The sequence below is a fragment of the Cebus imitator genome, unplaced genomic scaffold (assembly GCF_001604975.1).
Source record: "Cebus imitator isolate Cc_AM_T3 unplaced genomic scaffold, Cebus_imitator-1.0 Scaffold13, whole genome shotgun sequence".
Classification (NCBI taxonomy): Eukaryota; Metazoa; Chordata; class Mammalia; order Primates; family Cebidae; genus Cebus; species Cebus imitator.
In genome coordinates, this window is record NW_016107328.1 from 5,538,785 (window position 1) to 5,559,463 (window position 20,679).

The 20,679-nt window shown below is 39.3% G+C and overlaps 1 protein-coding gene across 3 annotated transcripts in view; it reads left to right on the plus strand.

The window, feature by feature from the left end:
• ADCY8 (adenylate cyclase 8) overlaps positions 1-20,679 on the plus strand; it is a 268,034-nt gene that overhangs the window by 218,920 nt on the left and 28,435 nt on the right. For all 3 annotated transcript variants that reach the window (XM_017500373.2, XM_017500379.2, XM_017500387.2), the window contains 2 exons: positions 6,849-7,021; positions 15,893-15,971. In XM_017500373.2, the coding sequence (XP_017355862.1) occupies positions 6,849-7,021; positions 15,893-15,971 (252 nt within the window). The remainder of the gene's footprint in view (positions 1-6,848; positions 7,022-15,892; positions 15,972-20,679) is intronic.

Sequence of the window (20,679 nt, forward strand, 5' to 3'; positions counted from 1 at the left end):
AGTACATTCATGTGAGGAAACTGATACAGGAAAAGAACCATCTCAAAGGATCAGTGCTTGGAATTCACATAGAGCTGAAAACAATTTTTGTTCCCACCAGCCAGACTGAAAAAGATTCATGGGGCACTAGGTTAGAGTATTCAGAAAATTCTCACTTCAGTAGAGTAAAATAATTGTTCCTATATCATGTGCTGCTCTGATTCCTCCTTTTAAATCATAAAAGTTAGATCCAAAAAGATCAACCCTTTTAAAATAATTTAGTATGTGTCCTAGAATAAATTTCAAGAATACATATAGGAATACAAAAATATCTAGGATTTAGCAACGTAAATACACAATGTCTGGCACCCAATCAAAGATTACCAGGCATCAAAAGGAGGAGGAAAATATGACTGATAACAAGGGAAAAAATTAACCAAAGGAGACCAACTCAGATTTGACTGTGTATGTTCAAAATAGCATTTTTTTGAGATACAGTCTCACTCTTTTGCTCAGGCTGGGAGTGCAGTGGTGCAATCTTGGTTCACTACAACCTCCACTTCCCAGGTTCAAACAATTCTCCTGCCTCAGCCTCCCAAGTAGCTGAGACTATAAGCATGTGCTAACATGCTGAGCTAAGTTTTATTATTGTTGTTGTTGTTATTGTATTTTTAGTATAGATGGGGTTTTGTCATGTTGGCCAGGCTGGTCTCAAACTCCTGGCCACAAGTGACCCACCTGGCTGGGCCTCCCAAAGTGCTAGGATTATAGGCATGAGCCCCTGCACCCAGCCAAGCAAATAATTATTATAACTGTATTCATGATAGACAAAATTAGATTGTGCAGAAGAAAAAATAGTGAAACTGATAACATAGCAATATAAAGTATCCAAAATAAAATAAAAATTTTTTAAAATTAAAATAAAAGTAGTATTGAGGACAACTTAAAGCAGCACAATATATGTATAATTGGAGTCTTGGAGTCCTGGCTCCTAACCCAAAAGAAAGACTAAGAGAAAGTCAAGGAGATTGAAAACGTATTTAAAGAAATAGTGGCATGAAATTTTCCACATTTGATGAAAACCATACATCCACAGGTCCAAAAACCTCAATATGAACACACACACAGGCACACAAAGGCACATCATAATCAAATTACTCAACCCATAATAAGGACAAAATCATAAAATGGGTGGGGGAACATATTGCATAGTAAAAGACAAAGATATGAATAACAGAAGATTTTTCGAAAATACAAACATGGAAAACAAGCACCTTGAATGAACCAAAGGACCACTAAGGGTATACCAAAGCACCAACCACATACAAAATTTCTTTTCCCCTACTTAACACAACCCAGTGAACACCCTGGAGAGTCAGACTGGCTATCTTCCCAGCACCTTATGGTGGTCCCCAGGTTTATGATACCCTCCTTGCTCGACTTTCTGGAGCATCCAGGCTGGTCTCAGAAGGAGCACAGCAGCTTCTGTCTTTTGCCTGAACACACTTCACTGTGCTTCTTATGTCAAGAGCTACAATTGCTAAGAATCAGGTTTTGTTTAAAGCAATAAGTCCAGATGATTTCTTTAAACCATAGTGACTTTTGAAAATTGCCTATTTCTTTCCTTCTTGTCCCACAAGTTATGTGATTTTGGTAGCAACCAAATAGGTGCAGGGAGTTCAGTTTGTCGTACTTATGGGGATAGATGCTCAATTCCCTCATCAGTTATCATTATGTAAAATAGCTATTCTTCCTCCTCTCCTAAGAGTAAATTGTGCATATATTACCAAGGCAATTTACAGTGCTTGACAATGTCCTTCTAGCCCGGCACAATTTTGGGGCATAGTAGGTCCTCAGTCAACAATTGTGGGATAAAGCATGTTTTAGTTTGTAAAGTATTTGTTTCATGGAAACAGAATCAGATGTTGCTACCCTTAACACCTTGTCATATCATGTGATTCCAATTTTTTTAGTACAGACTTTGAAGGAATTGATTTCTCAAGCCAGAATATTTATCTGAGAGAAGAAAATATTGTGTATTCAGAAGAAGAAAAGTATTTATACACTTCGTCTCTTCTGTAAAGTGGACTCAAGAATAATACCTGTCCTTTGGCGATTTGAATAATTAAATGAGATGAAACACATAAAGTCATTCAAAGTCATTCACAGAATATGTGCCCAATAAATATTTAGGTTTAATTATCTACTTTCCACCAACTTAATCCTTGATTTACAGGCAACCCCAACCCAGCTTGTCCCTTCACCCATCTAACCTGGAGTTCATCTAATGTAAAATGAATCTGGTCTGTTTTGCAACACCACATCTGTAGGGGTCTTTTGTCTTCTCCTGTCTACATTTTGTTTTACCTACTGAAGTACCTTCGACTTCTTTTTTCTAGCCAATTTTTTTAATGGTAAAAACTGATCTGTCATTATATCCTTTCCTAAGGCAAAGTTGATGCACTTACAATGCATACCTTGTATGTTTCCTTTAACAGACATTGCTGGGAACTTTGCTCACTAACATTTCTCATACAAATCTTGGAATATTTTTTTTAATCATTTAAAGTTCTAGGGAAAAATAGAAAACCCCATTACTATATGGGAGACAGAGTTCTCTGGAGTACAAGGATTTACCCTGAAACACTACATTCGACGTACTGCTTCCTTTGATATTGCACATTAGAATAAAACTAAAGGACATTACAAAAGGAAATAATCTACTCAAAAGCCGTCATGTCTGTGTACATATTTTGCATTGTTGTAATCATAGTGTATATACAATTTTACAGCCTGCTTTCCAGTTTAAAATTATTTTGAAAATTCTTTGTTGTCATTTAAATGCTCCTCTGAAAACTCTTATAGAGAGAGCTCTTTATTCTTTGGGTACATGTTTCTTCACTACCATCTTCTAGTTCTCCTCCTCACATCCCTAAAAATTCCTAATCAATATTCTCATTTCTCTTCTTCCACAGTCCTTCAAACATGGTAGTCTCTCAATGTTAGTCTCTGTAACTTCTGTCTTTACTTCTATTCTGCTTGAGTGGTTTCTTCCACACCTGTAAGTTCAGCTAAATGATGCTAAACGTGTCTCCCGACCCCATCTACCTTCTGCACCTCAGCCTCATTTCTGTCATTGCTCACTGAACATCCTTACTGAATCACTCCTTCTATACCTAAAGCTTGATAGACCTAAAAAAGAACTCACTGCTTTTTTTCTACACTTTTTCTCTAAGTTATTTCTTAATAGAGTAGTACAAGTGGAAATCTTAGTGCTATCTCTGACTCCTCTCTCTTTCTTACGTCCTCATAAAACTAGACAATATTGTCCAACCTTTTATATCTTGCTAAGTTTATCAGGTAGATCTGCCAGGACCTTGTTTTTAAGTCCTCTCCTTCTCTCCATTAATCCCGATACATCATATATTCTTCCCCATTACAATTTATTTCTAAAGCACTGACCTGATGAATCCATTACAAACATGAAATCCATCCATGGCGCCTTATGAACTGCAGAATAAAGTACAGATGTCCATATAAGAGGATTTTTTACAGCATGGTTTTGCCCTTATCCCTGCCCTACTACGCCTATGATCCTCTTATACCAGGATCCATTTAGGGGACGCTTTAGGAGCTGTGGGCCTTCTAAGTTCCTGGAGTAACATAACACAAAAGTTGCTTTTTGTTTGACAGAAACTAAGTAATTGCATTGAGCCAGTTTCTTCCCAAATTACAGAACACGTGCAACTTATGGGTCCAGACCCAGCAAAAGAGAAATGTTTTCACAAAGCTTTCACAAAGCCATAATACTTCTGTAGCTTCCTGTTGTTCTCCCACTTCCTGGTCCCACCCCCAGTATTTATTAAAAGTATAAAAAGCACAGCAGAGATATCTCTGATGTTATCCAGAGGCCATTCTGTTTGATGTCCCATGGTTTATAGCATCTCCAAAACGTTCACCTTTATACTTTAAAAAGCTACCTAAACCCTACATGGCAGTCAGTGATCCTTTCAGTAGAATGGGGAAAGGAATAAAGAAGGCAAAAGCATATTGCCACAATTGACTGAGGCAACAAAAAGAGTAAGATCCATCAATACATCATATAAATGTATATTTGCCTGTCATACCTTCAGCAGCCTTGTTAGAGAAATAACGAGGTCCACACATTCAAGTACTTTCTTCTGCCGGTGTTACTAGATCTCCTAAAGAATAGTTATATGATTTTCTATCATGACCTAAGGAATTAATTCTTCTGACACCTGGTTCCTTTACACTTTTGCATTCATGCTGTTCTGTCTTCCTAGAATGCCCTTCCCTTTCCATTTTCCACTGTGTGAAATCCTCTCTGTCCCTCAAGGTTCATTCAGACTCATCTCCCTGTACAGCCTTCTTCAGGTGTGCCCACAGAATGCACAATGCTTTGTCCTGCCTCTGTACCCACATTGCGTTTGGTCACATTGATGGCACAGCACTTTATACTATGATTACTGTTGGTGTTTTTATGTCTGCTTTACATTTTAGACCACGACTTCCTTTAGGCCTGGGCCATCTCTTACTGTCCTTCAAATTTCCAGTGCCTAGCACCATGTCTTGATTGTAATAGGCACTCAATAAATGCTTATTACATTTTCTAAATTAGCTGTTGTGACCACATAAGTTTTTGTTCCAAGGATGAAATCATTTCAATGGCTTTTTATCTAATATATGATTCATAATTTGCAAAAAAAAAAAAGCCATGCACATCCCCTTACTGTGATACAGGCAACAATGAAACAGGACCCCTCAGATCTAGTACTCTTTCTTTGGCCCTTGTCAAAATGGAGGGTCTTGGAGTTTCCCTGTAGCAGAAAATGAGCTCTGGAGAGTGAACTGCTTGTCACCCAGTCACTTCACACACAGCTTCCTACACAGAGGCATCAAAATGAATTACCTAAAATCTTCCCTAAGATCTTAAAGGACAGCTGAAGAAAGCCTATCATCCCATTTGAGACCAGAACATAATTGGATTTACTGGAAAAGGAAAAGACAGAAGTAAAGGAGACACTAGACACTAGGCTTCTAAGGGCAAGGAAATGCCTTTTCACTTACAAGTCCACCCCATTAGCACAAAGGCATGGGGCCCTCAGGGAGAACTCAGTCAGGACACTCTCCACACTTGTCGATGTAATATTTGTTAAAAGGATGCATAAATGACTTAGTTAGGCTTATTCTTCAGCAATTACTCAGACATTTTTGGAAATTCCTACCCACCTCCCCTGCTCATGTAGAAACTGTCTGTGTAATAGAAGAGAAAAGACAAGTTGTTACAAACAGCCATGCATAATAAGACCAAAAAGAATTTTAGAAATTACCAAGTCCAGTATTTCAACTAGAATCCCATTTACGTGAATTGGTTATACCCTGGTGACCTAGATGCCACTTTATAGCCAAGAGATCTTGGACAATTTACTTAGGCTCCACGAACCTCAGTTTCTTAACTTATAAAATAGGTATTATGACTCCTATCTTGACGAGTTATTTTGAATGTTACAAGTGAAAATGTATATAGAGATCACCGTATTGCCACAAAATGGGCCTTTGATAATGCAAGTTTTATTCTTTTTGTTCTCGATAATCAGAGTCTGAACCCACCATCCAGAATGATGTATTGGGATACTTCTCTAAGGGAAGAAATAGGCTGAGGAGCATCCCCTAAAAGGCTAAAATCTGGTGGAGTAGACTGGCACCTAAGTCTACGCCAGTATTCCAGCTCTTGGCTAATTCTAAATTTGCAATTTGAGCTGTTACTTCTAATACAGGGTGTTAGATATTATGCTGGTCTATGCAGGGTGCTGTGAAGGAAGGAAGCAAGATCCAAATGGACCTGGAGATATTGAAGAAAGCTTCTCAGAAGAAAGAACATCTGAGCTGACATTTGCCAGAGGAGTAAGCCCTAGTCATATGGATGAGAGTCGAGCAAAAGGGCCCTAGGACATGGGAGAAGGGTTTAGAGAGGAAAGGAAGTCTGATATGTGATGGCCTTGTGAGCTTTGCTATTCAGAAAGGAGAACGTAATTTGAGAGAGAGAAGAGCTATGAAAGAACTTCAAGTTAAGGGATCATGATCAGATCTGTGCTTTAAAAATATTGGGTAGAGAACGATATGGGCATGGGGTGGGGACTGCGGACTAACTGCAGGCAGAGCTGCCAGAAAACTTCTGGAGCTATTGGTAAGAACTAAGATAGAAACAGTGTGGAAGAAGGCTGGCTGGAGGGGAGGTCTATTAAAACAGAATCAGTTGGACACAGTGGTTCATGCCTGTTATCCCAGTACTTTGGGAGGCCAGGGTGGGCAGATCATCTGAGGTTGGGAGTTTGAGACCAGCCTGGCAAACATGGTGAAAACCCATCTCTACCAAAAATAGAAAAATTAGCCAGGTGTGGTGGCACACGCCTGTAACCCTAGCTACTGGGGAAGCTGAGGTGGGAGAATAGCTAAAACCTAGGAAGAGGAGGTTGCAGTGAGCCAATATCGCACCACTTCACTCCAGCTTGGGTGACAGAATGAGACCCCATCTAAAAAAAAAAAAAAAAAAAAAAATGTAGAATCTACCAATTTAGGATGGCCTGTGTGGAAAAGAAGGAGGCAACTAAGATGAAACCAAGGTTATTAGCTTGGGAAATGCTGTGAATAGTGAAGCCATTCACAAAAGTAGGGCTTGGCATTAGGCAAATGACGAGTTTGATTTGGGGCCTGTTAAATTTCAAGAGGCCTGGAGACCTCCAAATGGAAACTCTCTGCAAATGTGTTTAAGACCTACTGGCATCCATGGTTAGGGGAGGGAACTGCTGCCCCCATTGAATCTGACCACCTGCATTCTCTGTTTCCAGTACTTTGTCTTCACTGGGGTGTTGGCCATGGTGACCTGTGCAGTTTTCCTCCGGCTGAACTCTGTCCTGAAGCTGGCAGTGCTGTTGATCATGATCGCCATCTATGCCCTGCTTACTGAGACCGTCTATGCAGGCCTCTTTCTGCGTTATGACAACCTCAACCACAGTGGAGAGTAAGTGCCCACCATTGTGAGTTCAGAGTACTCAACTTTCTGTGGGAAGTGGAAATATTGGGAAAAGGATGCAGGTTGCATTGTTGAAACTTAAGGACTGATTAGATATTGGCTTATATCTCAAATCCAGCATTCTCTAGTTTACAAGTTGAAGCAAAAATCAGTGGTATCATTTATATGAATTACAGATTAATTAATTAATCAAAGTTTGTATACTACATAATAACTCAGGTCTTCTCCAAATCTATATCATTTATGATGTCTTCAAATTTAGTGGCTCTAACACCTTTAGGGTCTGTTTATAATTTGACTGTAGTAATATTGATAGCAGCTGCTGTGTATCAAGCCCTCATGCTCTCTCTTTGCATTGTACAGCTGGTCCTCTGTATCCACACCATCTGCATTGTGGATTCGACCAACTTCAGACTGAAAATATTTTAAAAAACCAAAAATATTACAAATAAAAACAGCACAGTATAACAACTATTTACATAGCATTTACATTACATTAGGTTTATAAGTAATCCAAGGATGATTTAAAGTATAGGGGAGGGTGTGTATGGGTTATATGCAAATATTATGCCATTTTATACAGGAGACTTGAGCATGCATGGATTTTGGTATCCACAGGGCTGATACCAAGGGACAAATGTATTGTCGTTGAAACATAGAAAAGTCCAAAAAAGAATATTTTAGCCTAGACTCCTTAAAGAGAAAAAGCCCAAGACAAGGCTAATGAAACCCCAGGACAGTGAAAGTGAGGGAAAAGACAAGTGAGGGAGAAAAGGACGGGAGGCAAATGCAAGCTACCGCTACATTTTGCGGGCAACATGGGCTGTGAAGAGATTCAACGAGTGCCTTGGAAAATCTACTCGCAGAGCCATTTGAAATGTCTCTGGGCAGTCTCTATGGTGGGAAAAAGTGTCTCAGAACAGAGGAAGGCAGAAAAATATGTCTGCTGGCTCCTTCTCTCTCTCTCTCCCATTGGTAAGAGTTCCCTTTTTGCATGCACTTTCTATGACATCACTTGGCACCTTCACAGCCACTGGGGTAAACAAACCCCACACAAGAAGTGATGGAAGGAGCCAGTCCAGGCTGATTGGCCTCAGGTTTGGAAGCACACAGGACTAGCAGAGGCCAGAATAAGTGGCCAAGAGTCCAAGGAAAAGATAAGGCCAAGATAATCCAAGAAGGATAAGAAAATGTGCCCAGAACTAATAATATGAATGTCCATGAACCAATCCCTGGAAGTTAACAATGCTAATAATTAGTCATCTTTTCTTATGCATTTTTAAAAGGATAATGTGTTTCAGATGTTGAAATTCCTTTATCTAGTATTATTCTCCTCTGTCTCCTCAAATCCAACTTCTAATGTGTTTTATATCCTTCTCATCCATGTTATATATATAATATACACACACACATATACACACACACTTATACACACACACACATATACACATATACATATAGCTATGTCCGTATCTATAATTTATAATATTTATTATTTTGTTGTGATGCAATATTGTCTTTCTAGATCCATCTAGGTTGATATATATGGACATAACTCATTTTAGTTGTCTGTACATGTGAAATAATACAAACATATCAAAATATGTTTATCCTTTGATTTATTAATTGAGACACTTAGGTTGTTATGAGTTTCCCCTATTATAAAAAGTGTTTTAGCTACCATCATTGACCATATTTCCTGGGGTGTAGATATAAAAGTATACTTGTTGGATTAAAGGGTATCTGCATTTTTCACTTTTAAAATATTGCCAAATTGCTCTCCAATGTGACTGAAGTGATTTTCTTCTTATAAGCAATGGTCCTGTTGCTCTCATTCCCACCTACATTGTTAGATTTTTAAAATATTTGCTTGGTTGAGTGTGTGCATTTTATTGTCTTGTTTACATTTGTGGTTCTCTGATTATGCATAAGCTTGTGCATCTCACTGTTTATTTATTAACTATTTGGGTTTTATTTTATGTGAACTGCCAGCTCACATCCTTTACCCAGTTTTCTAATTTATAATCTCATTTAAACATCTTGATAGCCTTTTGATGTGTGTGCAATCTTCCTCTTTTTAAAAGTAGGAAGAGTCAGTCTCTTTTTAATTACAGGGAAACTATGAACTACTAGTAAATGATAAAGCCAGCTCTGGAATGCTAGTCTTTATGGCAATCATGTTCAATGTATTTTTCACTGAACTACTTCTAATTCTTCTCTCATATTTATATGAGAATATTTATCAAAGTGAAAATAACCCTAAGAGGTCTCCAACTTTGTTGCCATGCGCAGAACTGTGGCTGAAAGATCCTGGGGAAGTATTCCTTCAGGATAACTTCAGTCCATGTAGCTGAGCCTCTTTAATGTCTCAGGATGACCGCCTGCATGGCCACTATGCTGACTGATCAATTATGAGGCAGAGAGACAGAAAGAACTGACACAGAACACACCAGGGTAAGTCGATCAAGGTCTGCTCAATTAAAAACTAAAAATTAGGTTAGTACAGGCAGGACAGAGCAAAGAGGTTAGCCACATTTTTTTTTTTTTCTTTACAGCTCCCTGCAGCTTTGACCTCTTGGGCTCAAGTGATCCTCCCACTTCAGCCTCCCGAGGTCTACTTTGAGTACTTGCATGAAGGTGTCTCTGTCAAGCTTCTCCAATATAAACTTTTCCCCTTTGTAATTGTGAGCAGCTATGATTCACAATTTCCATCCTCAAGTGCATCATCAGTGACCATACTGTTACAGAAAAGAATGTCTGCATAAAGACACGTTAGACTTTTTAAAAGCAGAACTGATCTTTTCCAGGACCTGCCCTAAAACAGGAACTTTTCCAGGTTTATGATGGAAACACTCCACTTGGGCCAAGTGCACCTCATCGGTCTCAGTTACACAATACAAAATATGAATGCAAATCATAGGGCACAGTACACTTGAACTTGGGAATACTCCCATTCATCATCTTCAGCCTTTCAAGGCAAATGCTACATTTCCAAACTCAGTACCACAAAAGTAGAATTAAGATAAGTGATGCAGCTCTTTCTACCCAATCATGAAAACAGATACCTGCAATATTTCAGTGTTATATAACACATCAGTCCTTCCTACAGAGAGGAGTGCGTTAATAGGTAACAAAATTCAACTAGATAAGAGGAATATGTTTAGTGTTCTACAGCATTGCAAGGTGACTATAATTGACAATAATTTACTGAATATTTTTAAATAGTTGGAGAGGATTTTGAATGTTCACAACACAAAGAAATGATAAATATTTGAGATAGTGAATATGCCATTAACCTGCTTTGATCATTACACATAGTATACCTGTATTGAAATATCCCTCTGCCCAGTATGGTGACTCACACTTATAATCCCAGCACTTTGGGAGGTTGAGGCAGGTGGATCATGAGGTCAGGAGCTCGAGAACAGGCTGACCAACGTGGTGAAACCCCGTCTCTACTAAAAATACAAAAATTAGCTGGACGTGGTGGCACACACCTGTAATCCCAGCTACTTAGGAGGCTGAGGCAGGAGAATTGCTTGAACCTAGGAGACGGAGACTGCAGTGAGCCAAGATGGTGCCACTGTACTCCAGCCTGGGTGACAGAGCAAGACTCCATCTAAAAAAAAAAAGAAAGAAAAATATCACTCTGTGCCCCATAAATATGTACAATTATTACATGTCAATTAAAAACAAAATGTAAAAAAATCAAGAAAGTTTGGGGATGCACTAAAGGATTTTAACCAACAATAAGTTGGGGTATTTCAAAAGAACATTGTCTGCTACAACTGAAGGACTAGAAGGGGTCAAGAATGGATGCAGAAAGACTATTTGGGAGGCAACTACAATGGCCAGCTTCATCCACACGCGGCTTGTGCGTTCACATAGGGCCCTGCACTCAAAAGGGCCTCGATTTATTCAATGCTCTCCTTTCACCACCTTGAAATTCTCGGGCTGGGCGCCCTGGCTCACGCCTGTAATCCCAGCACTTTGGGAGGCCGAGGCGGGTGGATCACAAGGTCAAGAGACCGAGACCATTCTGGTCAACATGGTGAAACCCCGTCTCTACTAAAAATACAAAAAATGAGCTGGGCCTGGTGGTGCGTGCCTGTAATCCCAGCTACTCAGGAGGCTGAGGCAGGAGAATTGCCTGAACCCAGGAGGCGGAGGTTGCGGTGAGCCGAGATCGCGCCATTGCACTCCAGCCTGGGTAACAAGAGCAAAACTCCATCTCAAAAAAAAAAAAGAAACTCTCTTTAAAAAATTAAAATTTCAAGAAGCCCCTGTATTTTCATTTTATAGTGGGCCATAAATTATGGAACCAGTCTAGCTATTGCATTAGTCCACGTGAAAGAGCAGGGTCGTTAGGAGAAATGAACAACCAGGAAATAATCCACGTGTAGGGTCAAAGCCGAATAGCATTTGTCCAACATCACATGACCTTCATGAATGCATCCATGTATCCATTCAAAACACATTACATTGTTTTCTGTGGGCTTTTACTAGGCCCTGCAGATTCATGGATTAATAAGGCATTATTTTTATCCTTTAGGAGCTTAAAGGCAAACAATTATAAGTAGGTACATAGAAGACGGCATTGTACCTACTAAAAAATATCACTGAGATCTGTACTGATAGCTAGTCTTCACCATTCACTAGCCAGTTAAGTTAAATTATTTAACATCTGCATCTTGGGGTTTTTTCTAGAATGAAGATAATAGCATCTTGATTGTTGATATGATAATTAAAGTAGGCAGAATATGTAAAGTGGTTATTAGAGTATGGCATAAAATTAGCACGTAACAAGTACAGTCATTATGACAACAGAATAAAAGATAAATTCAAGCTGAATGGCTTATTATGGGTGTCATAGAAGCAAGTGGGAGCTAATAACTAAACTAAAAATTGGGGATCAATGTCCTGAACATGCTGAATTTGGTGCCTAAGATATGAGCTCTCATCCTGGCTCTGAAACAAAAGAGCTGTGTGACCTTGGGAAAATGACTACACCTCCGTGGAGCTCGGTCTCCTACTTATAAAATAAAAGGCTTGAAGGGATGCTATATTATCTGTGGTACACATAATATGGAAGAGAATAAAATTGCCAAGTGCACATTGTAAGGTACTTAATTACTTGAAATTATTTTCATAATTTTTACTAAGTCTTAAGTAGCTTACAGAACAGTATGAGAGCTGTGCAATTCTAAATTTGTAAACAGGCTTTTTTGCTTGAGGTAAAAGGAAATGACATTTAGTTGACTCCAAAACTTCAACCATTGTCTTCCCTGCGTTGTAGGCTTAAGGACAATTTTTATTTTGTTATTTGTGCATTTGTATTAGTTTCCAAATTCACTATAATTAGCGTAAATATTTCTGTAATGAATAACACTCAAATTACATATTAATTTTTATGATATATCAGATAAGAGGACCTCTAAAGATTGTTATTGCTCTGAAAATTACATTATGCTACATGAGTTTTCACTTAAGAATGTTCCTTTCTATTAGCATAAAGAGATGGTAGTATTAACTCGGTGATTTTGTTAATACAAATAAATTAGTTCAAAATGTTCTTGATTTTAAGTCCCTGATAACCAATATCAAGCAAGACATATAATACAGTATAGATTTCAGCCATTGGCTCTCTTTGGAAGTTAAGAAATCATTGGAACTACCAAAAAGAAAAAAAAACAAAACTTTCTAATTTCAAACCACAATTATTTTGGGATGCTCCTCAGCCTGGCTGACTTACTGTGCATATTCTGCAGTCTCTGCTTAGGCTATTTTTTCCCATCTGAAATATAGGGAATGACTCAAAGATTGTTCATAATTTTCTTTTACTTTTTATTCTGAGTTTTGTCTAGTCATCTTTCTATTTTTGGTCAATCACTACTTTCAAAATAATTCAAGAAGTATTTGTGTTTTCTCTGAAAAATGTGTTTCAAATGATAAATTTCTTGGCTTAAAAAAGCTTTCTGTATGGCAAAGAAAAGCATATCCGAAAAGACAGGCAGAGCAGGGGTTTGGGAAGAAGTAACAAGGAGGAGCTGAACTTAGGACATGCTCATTCAAACTAAGAATGTGAACAAGTGACGTTTTAAAGCTCCACCACCATAAGCAAGATTATGTGCCAGGTGCTTCACAGGGTGGCAAGGGGAAAATGTGGGCCAGGCACTGTGTCAAGTACATTACCATGATTGACTCATTTAATCCTCACAATTATAGAGCTAAACACTGTTAGGTACCTTCAACTGAGGCTCACAGATGTTAAATGACTTTTCCAAGTTCAAATAACTGGTCAGTAGAAAAGCTGATAGTGGAACCTGGATCTTCATGAGTCTAAAGCTCATGTCTTTAATCTTTTTTCAGTGGTCCACAAACTTCAGGGGCTAGAGAATTCAGTGACATGAAAGAATAAAAGGATGGTACTGGAATGTGCCTATGTCCTCAAAATAAGCCTGATGGTAACTGTGGATGGCTGGAAGGAAGGAAGGAAGGTAGGAAGGAAGGAAGGAAGAAGGAAGGAAGGAAGGAATTGATGGCTCCTCAGCCCTATAATGCAGGGTGACAATGTATGGCTCATAGTCTAGCCCTTTTCACTTCAGCACTCACAGTGGACAGCTCTGTCATCGCTCTCCTCCTGAGTCTACATGTGGCTTCAAACATGATATATGACATTTACTTTTTAATCCCCATACTAGAGACCTATAAACCAACTAGCTAAGCAAAATAGATACCCGGTACCTAGAGAATACATCGCACCTTTTCCTTGTGAAGTCTTATCATCTTTTAGGATTCAGCTCTTCAGCCTTCCCTGAAAACCCAGCCTGGGTTGCTTTCTCTTCCCATGTATTCCTATGGCAACAAGAATGTATCCTTTCCATGGAATGTATCATAGTATAAAATAATCTGTGTATTTGATTATTTCTCTTAATGTTTTGAGGACAAAGACAATGTACCTTTTTCATCTCTATATCCCAGAATACTATGCCAGGCACACAGTAGATGCTCAATAATTATGTGCTTCTCTGGGGCTATAGAAGCACAATAACTAGTATGGTCTATTGTTAGCATCTTTTCTCCAAGGTATGCACAGATTTGACTCTTGTCTCAGCTCACAGTGTTATTTGGTTCTTTAATCCTCATATGCATAATACCTCCCTAAGAACCTACATTTCCACTCCTAAGTCTCTGTCCTATCCTGAGAAGTTGGACTTTGCCTGACCCAGTATAAGCTAGGAAGTTCTTTTAGCATAAAGCTAGATGAAAAGCTTGTCTTAGCAGCTGGCTTCAAGCCCCCATTTTCCTAAGCCCTGAGATGTTCCTGCTGGTCTCCAGCAAGAACAGAAAAGGGGAAGCTTGAGATTGCCCTGGTATAGCACCTTGCTACATATTCTACTTCTGCCTGTAGACACTGCATCTAGTCTGTGATGGCCCCATTGTATCCTTAAGCCACACCACAGTTACTTCTGAGTGAGTTCCAAGTACATCTGTATTTGTGGTTGGGAGGGGATTAAACAAGGGAGTAGCATGATCTGGTTTTAGTAGTAAAAACTTTTCTGGCAGCCATGTACAAAATAAACTGGAGACAGTAATGTTGGGAGGCTGTTGGAGATCACAGTGGCTGTACTATGCTGGTGGAGGGGGACATGGGGAGAAGCAGATGGACTGGGGATGTATTTTGGTGGTAGAGAGTGCAGGATTTAGCTACAGGTTGAATGGGACCAGTGTGATGAGAACTGACTCCTAGTTTTGTTTTGGCTTTTGGCTCAAGCACCTGGGTGAATAGATGAAGGGGCATTACCTGAGATGGAGGAACCTGGGGAGAATAGGACACCAGGTGATGTAAGGCAAGTCCTGACATCCACGGAGATGGTTGTACTTTAACATTTTCATTTTGGGTCTTCTTCATTAGCCAGTAAAAGCCATCAAGGGGATAGTTTATTTCCAAGTCCATTCCAACGTTGCTTCCACACACCCTTTGCCTCCTGGCCCAGCTTGTCCTGAGGAAAGCCTTTTTGAAAAAGGGCCAAATTGAAAAAAAAAGCATTCTGAATCAAATGGCAGCTTCCCTGGCAGCCTTCTGATTCCTTTGAAGTCTGAAAGTCACGTCAGTGTTTAAGTGTACCCTTACCACTGACCATCATCAGCTGCCTTTCTGTGTAGTCTCCTAGAGAACCCAGGGAAGCTCAGGACAGAAGCACTCCAGCCTGTGCCCCCACAAAAATTGGGCATTGAGAGCTGGCGTTTACTCCCAGAAGAAAGGGCACAAAAGAAACAAAGGCTTTATCAAAAGATATAAGAATTTAAATTGGGGTAACAATAGTCCCCAACTTATAGAACTGATATAAGGAAGAAAACTGATATAAGAATTAAAACAGTGTTCAACTCATAGAATTAATATATGGATTTAAGCATGAAAGCACCTAGGATTAAGATTGCTACACAGCAAACATTACATCCTCGTCTCTTAAACAGAATAATATCTAAAAATGTGGGGAGGAAAGATGCTCGCCTTCACGTGGATTTTTTGATAGGAAAGTATAAAGGCTATTTAACATCTATGAAACGTGTTCTGCCCATAGAAGACATTACCAATGTGAGTGTGCCATCTAGATGCTAGGCTCTAGAATCTCTTTCACCATCTGTGTTCTGGGTCACCTCATACCCTGGGGGGGCAACTGATTTCTGAATTAGCCAATGTGCAAACCCTTAGAGCAGCCACTATCGCATAATAGGTGCTAAAAAGATGTGTGTGGTTTTTTTTTCTTTTTATACCACTCCTTTCTGAACTTCAGTTTTCTCATGGGTCTCCTTGAAGTGCCCCCATGGTTATTAGTGCCTTTCTTCTTCCAACAGAGATTTCCTGGGGACCAAGGAGGCCTCGCTGCTGCTGATGGCCATGTTCCTTCTGGCTGTGTTCTACCATGGACAGCAGGTAATGGAACACTGTGCTCTGACTCTTCTATTAACTGACATTTCTTTTTGCCATAAAACTGACCTGAAAAGCCTCTGCTGCTCTTTACAGCAAATAACTTTTAGCTGCCTGTGGCAAGTTGTGATTCTTAATGAATCAATTCCTAATAAAGACCACCTAATGGGAAACAAAGCTGGAAAAGATGATCTGGTGAACAATGTGGTTTTAATGACCTTTGGATAGATCTCTTTCAAAAAATTGTCCTAGTGAAACAGCTATCGATTTCTGCCTAAGACAAACTGGGACCCCTCCCAATAAAATTGTTGCCTCGACAAAATTATTACTACGAAAGTTGTGTGCTATTAGGTAAACGTTTAGGTTCAGCTGAGCCTGGATTCTGATCACAGTTCTTACTCTCAGCAGTGTGTGATCTTGGGCAAGTTACTTACTTCTGTGAGCCTCAGTTTCCTCAACTCTAAAATAAGTTAGTAATACCTAAGTAGGGCTGTCTTGAGGAATGATTTGAGATTATTGTGAGTAGAACTTTGTGCACTGCCTTACATTGTTTATAGAAAAGACTTCATTACAGATCTGCCCTAATTAGATAAAATGCTTGCCATATGGGTTCCATTTTCCATGAGCCCCTACTCTTTGCCAGAATCTGGAGTGGATGCTGGGGGCAGAACTGTGCAAAACCCCAGTCATGGTCCAGTCTCCTGGAGTAGAGCTGACCTCAAATAATGCAAACATGTTATATGTGGATCAGACTTGGCTAGGGACTTTGAGAAAGAAAATTACTCTTCATGGGATCATCTTGGCAGGACTCCCAAAAACCAGAAGACTTCTTCAGGTGGACTCCAATCCATGAACGTTCATTGTTTGGTGAGATTTTTACCCCCTGGTAGAAATCAGGCCCTGCCCCCCTCACCTCCCTTCTCTGGACCTTGGTCCATCTTTCTGTGGTCTGTGTATCGTTCAAAAACCATAACCAGAAAAGGAGGAAAGCACAGCAAGAGGACTGTCAGCCAGAGCAGAAATAGAAACACATCGCTGGGAAATCACCATGGAAACTGAGGTAACGAACCCTGGGAAAACAGGGATGAAACAGCCCAAAACCCCAAGAACGCAGAGATCGTGTGTATAAAGTCATTTGTAATAAAGGGGATTGTACAGTGTAGCCAAGAAAAAATATATAGGTAAAATTGAAACTTGGCAAATGAAGGAAATGAGGAGATAATATTTATTGAGTTCCTACTATGTGCCTAGCACTTTTTCTCTTCTCATTTAATCCTGTCAATAACCTGGAATGGAAGTTTTATGACTCCTGTTTTACGGATGACAAAAGTAAGGCTATTCAGCTGGTAAGTAGGAGGACTAGAATTCAAATCTTCACCTGTCTTCAATCCAAACGTTAATATTCAAATCCCAGCTCTGCCACTTAGTAGCTATGTGACCTTCAGCAACTTAACTTTCTGATTTTCAGTTTCCTCACCTGTAAAATGGGCATGATAATAAAAAATTCTACTTCACTGAGTTGTTAGGGTGTTATCTGAGAACACTACCTTTCTACTTCACTAGGCTGATCAGAGCAGAACAAAGACACCGTCTGCATACAAACACAGTAACCCAGGGCACTCCATCCTGCAGTATGCTTTGACTTGTTTTCCCATTTCGGCTGAATTTATGATGAAACGCTAAGGCAAATGTCAGAGTCTAGCCATTTCTAGAATTCCTATATTTAGGTCTTTCCAGCTATCTGTGAGGACTGGGGTCTTGTCTTCCGCTACTTGATGGCTTTCATTTACAGGGGAGAATGCCTTAGCCTAACATACAAATGACAATCCATTTGAGAACTATGAAGGCAGATTCCGATAAGGTCATCATCCTACAGAAAAACATATGCTCACTCAATTACACAGGTTTTTAATTGACAAGTGAGAAATCCCCAGAAACAGCTGAGAGAGCAAGTTCTGGGTGAGGGTCATCGTCCCATAAGAAGGATTCTGTCTCTTTTGTCACCTTAGTTAATTACTTTATACCCTGTCAGTGCCCCCTTCCTCAAATGGTGCCCTAATAACATTCAGATTCGATTTATCCTGTGCTCCATTTGTCCTGGGAAAGCAGATAACCTAATAGTATTAAGATTATATGTAAAGTACGGGTATGTAAGTGTTTATCGAGGGTCTGAGTGACTGGCGTTAGGTTACATCTGATATTTATTCCCTTTTATTTTTAACTTTCAAAGGGTTTTGAAATTATATATTCACATCCCATAACAATTACAAGTACAGGCTTTGGAATTGGGCAGATGGTATTCAAACCCCAACTTTGCCACTTAGTACCTATGGGACCTTCAGCAATTAACTTTCTGATTTTCAGTTTCCTTTCCTGTAAAATGGGCATGATAACAACAGGTTCTACTTCATCAGGTTGTTAGAGTGGTATATGAGAATATAATTGCAATATACTTATCCCAGTGACTCATACACATAATAAATTTTCAAAATTTTTAGATATTAATATTTTACCTTAAAAATAAGCCGGTGACACAAACAAGGCAGGTATTGTTAGCCATCTGGTCCTAAGACAGGAGCAGAGATTCAAGCCCTCGAGGTCACAAAGCCTGTAAGAAACGCCAGACTGGAATGGGAATCCAAACGCGCGAACTCCCAGTTGCATTCTGTTTCCTCCACGTGCCTCTGCCTCCCTGTGATAGAGGTGGCTTCTGCAGGGTTGTATCACTTCAGGTGTCTTCTGTCTATAGCATCCTTCAGTGTCCTGTTAATCCCCAATCAAGCCTGCCCACTCCTGGGCTTGCTCCCTGCTTCCACCTGTTTCCTTTTGTGACTCAGAGGCTCTCTATTTTTAATAGGGCTGAATAATGCCCATTGATGCCTGGTACGCAGAAGCATCCGGTGGGAGCATGTGTAATTATACATCTCCAGAGGGACGGAGGTGGTTATGTAACTGAATAATTTGGAATTTTCATCTTGCACATATGTGGATATGATGTGCCAAACACTTCCTCCTCTGAGGCAGGTGAACGTTCTCAATATTGAACAGAGAGAGCAAACAATTGGGTGCCTCCCACCTGGTGCCTGATTCACTGGCAGCCCCGGAGATTTGGGCTTTGCCTGGGCATCTTCGTTTCTAGCAGAGGAAGGCATGCCTCCACAAAGAGAAAGAGACTAATCAGGCCCTATCTCTAGTCACTTCCAGGTGTGATAAAGGCAGGCACCTGAGATTGTGTGGCTCGGCAGGAAAGACTCAAGCCTTGGAACCAAATATTCGTGCTTGAGTCCTAGCAATTCCACCTTGAGAATAGGTGACCTTGAGAGACTCAACCTTCCAGAGCTGTCATTTCTTACAGTTTATTGACCGTATTCTCTAAGGAATTTAAGCAATTCCCCTGTCCTTTGTTTTTGTTTTGTTTTGTTTTTTGTGCTGTATTTATGTCTAGAAGCTTGGTGAGATTCAGGTTCAATGCTTTCTCCGAAATATTTAATGGGTTTTATAGACTACAATTAGGGGGTACATAATGTCTCCTTGTCTTTTTGTGTGATGTTAGCAGCTACTTATGATAATGGCCTCTATTCACTTATTTTATACAGTGATATGCTAATGCTCCTATCAGTCCTCCATAATTTATTAACTGGAATACATTATTAAAGAGAACCATCTCCTCACTATTTGTTACCTGGAAGTACAACTCATAAAGCAAAGATAAATACTGAATTTTTTTCCCTATAAGTTTGTTTTCTGTAAGTTTCTCCCTAAGATTTTTCCCTAGCATCGTTCAGAGGTGACCAATGAGATTCTGGTTTTTAAGTGTCATTTTGAATTTATGCATTTTACCATATTTTCTGTGTTTCAATTCATTGCAATTATTATTATTATTATTAAGCTGAACCCGTCAAATCTGTGACTAGTGGGAGCTCATTCAAGTTGGCTTTTGCATCATTTTGACATAACCCTGGTGGTCTCTGATAGACTCCTGGTTTCTCATATTAAAAAAATCTTCCAATCATGTACCATGACTCTAAAGTCATTTACTTAAAACAAGATGTAATTAAAGGTACCCAAAGTTTGACCACCTCTGAAAAGAACAGGAGTTTTTTTGTAGGAATTGATATTTAGAAACCACAATGTGGATACTGGGAGTTATCACTGCTGCTAAGTTTTCCTTGTTTCTAGAACCTGATTTCAGTGGGCAGAGTTAGAAAATCCATACCTCATGAGTTCACAGTGTGATACTTCCATTTCATAATGAGGACCACAAGCTTTTGACTTAACTTCATCAATCTTATATCTGCAGCTCCCTTTCTCTTCCCCAAAATTCCAGTTTTAATGACACCAACACAATGACTCATTTACTCTATCTTGTGATTCACTATAATAGTCTAAGTACAATACTACAAATGTTATCACCTACAATATGATTATTGTAAACAGTTTTGACATTCTTGTTGAGCTCTTTTTATCCATAGTGTATTTCCCTCTGGGAGTATGTCATCAAATTATTGTGCAAAAGAACATCTGATATCGTTTCTCTCTGTGTAGGCTCATTTATTTGTTTGTTCATTTGGTTGTTTTTACAGAATTTTTGGAGAATATATTAAGTTTTATAATTAAGTAAAATATTGGAATGATTCTAAAGTTGTTTACTTAAAACATGATATAACTGAAGATTTTTAAATTCTATCCCTATTTTCCCACCCCATTCCCTTTC